At 58.4% G+C, this 6,709-nt stretch overlaps 1 protein-coding gene across 1 annotated transcript; it reads right to left on the bottom strand.

Moving 5' to 3' along the window:
• Window positions 1–336: 336 nt before the first annotated feature.
• Window positions 337–5,687, bottom strand: CISH (cytokine inducible SH2 containing protein). Its single transcript, XM_068982439.1, has 3 exons — window positions 5,567–5,687; window positions 2,104–2,324; window positions 337–1,862 (listed from the first exon to the last, which is right to left on the bottom strand). The coding sequence occupies exons 1-3, from the start codon at window positions 5,584–5,586 to the stop codon at window positions 1,339–1,341; spliced, it is 765 nt and encodes a 254-aa protein (XP_068838540.1). The 5' UTR covers window positions 5,587–5,687; the 3' UTR covers window positions 337–1,338.
• Between the last annotated feature and the right edge of the window lie 1,022 nt (window positions 5,688–6,709).

Below are 6,709 nucleotides of genomic sequence, written 5' to 3'. Positions count from 1 at the left end.
AGCATCACCGACTCAGTGGGCATGGACTTGGACAAACCCTGGGAGACGGTGAGGGACAGGGAAGCCTGGTGTGCTGCAGTCATGAAGAGTCGGACACCATTCGGTGACTGGACAACAATGACAACCCTCTCCACTCTTCACTGGGTGCCCTAGCAGCGCCGGCTCAGCTGCACAGGTCTCTGGGCCTCTGCTGACCCAGATGTGAAGTGGGGGATACTGACAGTAAGATCGAAGGGGACAAATGGTATACAACTCAAAAAAGGCCCTTCTGAGGGCTCCATACATGAAAGGTACAATTTTATTGTCATTACAGAAAAAGCAGTGAAAATAAAAAGACTACCAAACTGTTTTAAGTAGTAAGTATCTTATAAAGTCTCATCGGATACGGAGTTTCGTTCCTCTCTTGTGTGAACGCACTTTCCTGGGCAGGAAGCAGACCCAGCAGAGCTGGAGCGGTGGTCCTCCAACAACTGTGCCGCTCCCTGACCCGGCCCCCGCCTCGGACAGGGCCTGTGCCACGGCGAGACCAGCTCTGTGCAGACAGGGCTTGGCCCTGGAGGGGGTGAGTGGCAGGCTCTGCTGGGCGCAAATATGTTGGCGCCACGTTCTTGTTTATTCACCCATCCTCCCAACAGAGGGCTGGAGGCCAAGGAGAAGGACTGCTTCTCAGGTGGATGGGTTAGTGCCAGGACATGCAGGCCCACCTTGGGTCCAGCAGCGCATCTCAGGGTGGGAGGAACCAGAGAAGCTGGGGCCAGTCTGGGGCCCCTGGAGTGCTCAGGGCAGAGAGGAGGGTTCGGCTCACCCCGAGACCAACCCAGGGAGAATAAATAAATAAATACTATATAACTGTGCTGTCCCCCAGTTTGGTCTGTGCCCCTGCCCGGGGACTGTCACCATCAACCTCGGTTCCTCTGGCCGATATACCTCTGAGACAGAAGCTGGCTAGCTGGAAGGAAGGGGCCCGCCCCACCCTGTGGATGAAGAAACCGGGGTCGGCCAAGTCTATGCACTTCAGGAGTCCACAGCAGGTGAGTGGCGGACTGGGTCCAGCCCACAGGGTTGAGACAAGGTCCTGCCAGTGCCCTCTCTTTTGACACATATGGCCCACCACAACGGAGTCACATGGGAGTGGGGGGCACTGGCCTCCAAGTCCTGTGACACTTCCCCTGGCCCCTGACCCCCAGCCTTGTTCCTGCGGACCACTCCTGGTCTAGCTGCCAGGTGCGCACGGGCACCAGGATGACTGGAGGAGGGGTCGTGGGAGCCCAAGTCCAGCTGGGGCCCATGTCCCCTCCAGGGTCCAGCTGGGTGAGGCCAGGCGGCTGCTGGGCCAGGTCAGAGCTGGAAGGGGTATTGTCGGAGGTAGTCAGCCATGCGCCGGGGCAGCGGCAGGCAGTCCACGTCGGCCACCAGACGGTTGATGACGAGGCGGCACAGGTGCTGCAGGCTTCGGGTGCTGCTCCTGCGCACAAAGGGCTGCACCAGTTTCAGGTGAACGGCCGTGGCGGGCAGGGCTGGGTCACCAGGCGCATCTTCCTTCGGGGTAGGCAGGGCCGGGGTGGCGGCAAGGTCGGGACTGTCACTCCGGGTGTCTGTGGCACAGGAGGCCACGTAGTGCTGGACCAGGCTCACCACATCTGGGAAGGCCAGGATGCGCGGCCTGGACAGGCAGTTGGAGTCCAGGCGGAAGCTGGAGTCGGCGTACTCAATGCGCACGTTGGTGGGCCCGCGGGTGGTCTTGACGGACAGTGTGAACAGGTAGCTGGGGTGGGTGCTGTCACGTACCAAGAAGGTGCCCTCTGGCATCTTCTGAAGGTGTTGCCGGGCCTCACTGGCTGTAATGGAACCCCAGTACCAGCCTAGGCAAGTGGACAGGAGAGGAACCAACTGGTCACAGTGGAAAGTAGCTGGGTGCACCAACCCAGGGCATGGCAGGGCTCAGCTTCTTCTCATCACCTCTCCCTGGGGAGGGCTGGGGCCCTTCCCTCTGGTCAGACTCTTCTGGCCAAGGGCTTGCCTCTCAAATTAAACTCAACAGGCAGAGCTAATCTTCCCCAGTCAGACTTCCCAGGACAGTTCCTCCGCCCTCCTCAGACTCACCAGATTCCCGAAGGTAGGAGAAGGTCTTGGCTATGCACAGCAGGTCCTCCTCGGGGTCCACCACCTTGGGCTCCCTCTCTGGCTGGCCTGGGGACTCCTCTACTGCCTCCTCCAGCAAGGCACCAGCAGGCAAAGGCTGCATAACTGGTTGGGGCAGCTCCAGGGACTGGGCCCACAGGGGCCGCTGCCCAATCTGCTCCACGGCCAGCAAAGGACAAGGTCTAGAAGGAGGTGCGTGGGCAGTGAGTGGAGGCCCTGTGCTCTCTCCATTTCCAGAGATCCCCTCTGCCCCAGAGTGGCTACGTGACCTCTGGCGAGTCTTTCTCACTGTGAGCCCCCATTTCCCCTCTGCTCCGTCATGAGACTAGTATTCCACCTCCCACTTGTCAGCACAAAAGTCTCCCTTGATGACCTCCCCCACATATGAACCCCCTTCTGAAAGAGACTGTCCCACCCTCCTGCATTTATCAAAGAGCAATTATAGTTGGAGCCAGTATCCACGGGGAGATGGTTCCAGGAGATGGAACCTGTGGATGCTTGAGTCCCTTATATGAATGGTGCAGTACAATGAATACATGGGCCCTCTGTATCCCCAGGTTTCACATCTGCAGGGACAAAGAGCCATCTGTAATCTCTCTTCTGTTTTGTACCAACCAAATCCATAGATCATTCCCTGTAGGCATCCCTAGTTCACAGTAGCCAGTTGGGGTTCCCACCATAGAGACAGGATCCAGTGCAAAGAGGCCCCACAATGGTACCCTCCTGGCAGAGGTGGCTGATTAAATGCATGGTCCTGGTTGAGCCAAGGGATGGGTCACATGCTACCTCCCCATGGACAACAGTGTCTGTCAGAGGGACCTTGCTCTACACTGGCCAGGCCTTAGAGGCTAGAATTATCTCCCCGAACAGGTCAGACTCCCATCCTGTTCTCTCCTCCTCCCAGCTGAGGGTCTGGGGTACACAGTGGCCTCTAAAGGCATTAAGTTCCACCTCCCATAAATATGAGCTCCCACCAAAGGGCAGGGTACTCATCCCACATTCCAGATCCCACTCTGACAAGCCTGCCCTACCAGACACCGTGATCTTTAGCAAACACTGCTCTTCACTAGAGGTCCACTTCCCTGCTGCCCCAGTGAGGGGTCAGCCCAGCCCAGACACTGAGGGGTTGGGCCACACCATATTCTCAGATGACTAGAATTGGGTTGCTGAACCGGCCCCAGTCTGAGTAGTAGCTTCTCTTTAAGGGAAGTCCACCCAGTGCAGTGATCCTGGGGGTTCTTGGGAGTGAGCGGCATGGCCCTGGTTCCTGTGGAAGAGACTGCCAGTCCTCTCCCACTCGTCACAAAAGAAATCCTCGGATCTCAGTTCTGGGTCTGGTTCTCTGCCAGGCCTCAAGACATCAGGATCACGTAACCTTGGCCCCTGCCCTAAAGGAGTGCTCGTAACCCAAAGTCATAACAAAACAAAGGATGTTACAGGGGAGTCAGGGTCAGCCTGCTCCTGAGCTGAGTCTCAGGCCAGAGGAAGAAGCAGTGAAGGCACCGCAGGCCGAGATGACGGCATCGGGAAACACTGCCAGGTATTGTTTACGCGGCAGGAAGAGGTAGGCAGGAGCTGGCGGCAGGAGCCCGGGAGAGGAACCAGATCTGACCATGTAAGTTATAGATGACTCTTAGAAGATTTTAACAGATCAGGGGCCAGCAACTGCTCATGAGAAGAAGGGGCCATAAGACCCTGGCACACCATAGCCTGGTGACCCTTCTTCACTCCCATTCTGGCTGCACTGCGGGAGCTCTGGACTCCCTCTAGAAGAGCTGGAAGCTGAGATCCAAGCAACTGGCTGAGGGCCTCCCTACTGGGACCCAGAGCTCAGCTCAGGCCAGGGAGCCTTCTAGGACTATAGAAGGTGGCTAGCCAATCAGACCAGATAGTCTCTGGGGGTGGCCATGTCCAAACAGCTTAGCATATGTGGGTATAGGGACCTCTAGGGATGATGATATGATATCTGGATGTGTGAGTGGCTGTATTGGTCACCACAAGCTCCTGGTGAGTGACTATATATATCTGGGGAGGGGTGTGTCCACAGCTGTGTTATTGTGTCGTGGTGGCGGTGATGGCTGTGGTACTCCAGGTGTAGGGGCCAGTATGTGAGGGTGCCTGCTGTGCAGCCCAGGCTGTGCATTCTGCTTGGGGACATAAACTAGTGAAGCAAACTCAGCCCTGAGCAGGTAGCCCTCAGCAAAGCTGACACCCCAAACCTACAGGTGGGAATTCCTGCTCCCCGGCTCAGGAGAGCACTAGCTGGTCTTGCTCCCTGACAAGACCACTGGCCTGAGGCACTGATATTCCAAGGGGGCCTTCAGCTGGAGCAAAGTGAGAGAGTGTGGGACCCCAGCATTGGCTGGGGTCCTGTGAACCAAGGCAGGAGCGTGGGGAAAGGTGTCCGGGAGTCCCAAAGTGCAGGGAGGAGAAAGGGAGACGCTGGAGATGATCAGGGAGAAACTGAAGCATGTACAGTCTTCCTAGCACCTCCAGGTACTGGAAGCAGGACTGCTCAGAGCTGGGGGGCACTTCAGCCACCCTTCCTCACTTGCTACCATACCAGTTTTGATAACAGCAGTCACTGGGCCACCTAGTTCTCTCTGGCTGTGGAGTACCCACTCACATCTCCTTTCACTCACCCTGGAGCGTCTGAGCTCCTGTCAGATGAGTTTGGAGAGCATCAGACCCTTGGTTGAAGGGGACGCTGAGGTTCTGGTCAGAAGGAATGTGTTAAGAATGCTTAGCTGAAGCCAAGACTGTCTTATAAGCCCGCCCCCACACCCCCCACCCCACCCCCCGCTGCCGCAAGTTTTTGGGAAACTTGGAGAAGGGAGGCAGGAGCCAAGGAACTTCTCACATTGGGATCCCATATCGGACTGAGAGTAGGGATGAGGCCATTGTGAGGGGGGCCTCAGACAGGGCTGGGTCAAGCCTAGTCTCTTCCAAGAGCTGCTTGTTCAGCAGGTGCCAACCTGGATAGAGGTAAGGATCTCGGATTGGTTTCCCAAGAAGAGCCTGACTGCGAGCCTGAGGCAGGAGAGTGGATGGCAGGACAGAAAGGGGCAAGGGCTGGCCCATGGTCACAGTAGGTTATTGGGCTGGCAGGCCAGGGTAGAGCGCTCCCGATCCAGAACGGCTGGGCAAGTGAGCCACGTTTGGGAGGAGGCGCCGCCTGAAGCGTCCACCTTTTCCAGCCAGAACCGAAGCTTAGCTCACCCTGTGTTTCTCCTGTCGCTAGCTGACCCCCAGTTTCCGTACCCACAGTGCCAGTAGAGGTGGTGACGATGTTGTCACCTTTCTTTGTTATCGCACTCCCGAGGTCTTTCTCCAATCAAGCCCTCTTAATACTCGGTGGCTAACGAGGCCAGTTCTCCGCCGCGTCCCGGCGCGGAGCTGGGCTGGGGCAGAGAGCCGCACTTACCCCTGAACGCAGAGGACCATGTCCCGGCAGCGGCAGCTGTTGCTCCGGAGCTGAGGCTCGGCCTGACGGCGGCGGGTGGAGTGAGCCAGTGGGCGCGGATCGCGCTCGCAGGGCAGGCTCCCGGGGTGCACGGGCGGCGGGCCGGGACTGAGAGGTGGCGTCGCGGGCGCGCCGGGAGGGCGCGGGGGGCGGGCCTGGAGGACAGGGCGGGGCGAACAGCCTAATCTTTTGTCCTCTGTGTCCCAGCCCTTCCCGGAAGCGGCGTCTTCCTAGAACCGCCGGCTGTGCGGTCTGGCGGCGAGGGGCGCGGGTGGGGGGCTCCGGCTCCCTTAGTCTGGGGCTGAGGGCCGCTTTAGCAATCACCTTTGACAGATTTCCAAGAACTTTCCAGGAAAATGGGGCGGGGCCCTGCGCGCCGACCAGTCGCAGTGCAGGAGGTGGGGCCGAGTGGTCAGGGAGGGCCAATTAGAGCGCTTGGGTTCGAGGCTGACGTGAGCCAAGGGGGTTGGGCATGACTTAGAGACCAACCGGTGAAAACCAAGTTGAATAGGGCTAGGGAGAGGCCGGTGCTTTACCTACCTGAGCTCAGATTTCCTTCGGGGCACTCCGCTTCGTTAGCGACAGGCCCGCTTATCTCTGGATAGGACCGGTGGCAGCACGAGGGCGCGGCCACGGGTCTGTCCTCCCAGCTAGTGGCTCCTCCAAGGCGGTGTGCTGGTGTGCAGGCGCCCCCTATGGGCTGCACTCGGACCCCTGGACCCTGTGTGGGGAGGCGGGTGGCATGGGTTATGGTTTGGAGAGAAACATTAGGGGAAAAAAGGGATTCAGAGGGAGTATCCAGATCCAAGCAGGTTCACGGAGGTCAAGCCTGCGGCCACTGCAGCCAATAGGATCCAAGCGAGAAGGTTTCCCGTGGGAGTTGGGGAAGAAGGCACCATCACAACCTTTGCACTCTGTGGGGCCATCCAGTCTCGGCCCTAAGCTGGCCTCTGGCCAGCCCTCCAATCAGGGAGGAAATGACTACCGACTTGAGGGGACAGGCAAGGATAAAGAGCCCCCAGCTCTCCTCACAGGACAGTTTAGATGTGTCTCTGGCTTGGTGGGCCCCCTAAAAATATGGGAGAGAGACCTGGAGCTCCAAAC

This window comes from Capricornis sumatraensis, chromosome 10 (assembly GCF_032405125.1).
Source record: "Capricornis sumatraensis isolate serow.1 chromosome 10, serow.2, whole genome shotgun sequence".
NCBI lineage: Eukaryota > Metazoa > Chordata > Mammalia > Artiodactyla > Bovidae > Capricornis > Capricornis sumatraensis.
The sequence above is the reverse complement of the archived record's forward strand: the minus strand, read 5'-3'. Positions and strand labels throughout refer to the sequence as shown.

Excerpts from the sequence above, each read along its gene's own strand:
- CISH (XM_068982439.1), bottom strand. The coding sequence starts at position 5,586 with ATGGTCCTCTGCGTTCAGGG. Across the intron at positions 2,325-5,566 it reads ATGGTCCTCTGCGTTCAGGG|ACCTTGTCCTTTGCTGGCCG; the intron begins GTAAGTGCGGCT and ends ACCTCCTTCTAG. Across the intron at positions 1,863-2,103 it reads CTCCTACCTTCGGGAATCTG|GCTGGTACTGGGGTTCCATT; the intron begins GTGAGTCTGAGG and ends CCACTTGCCTAG.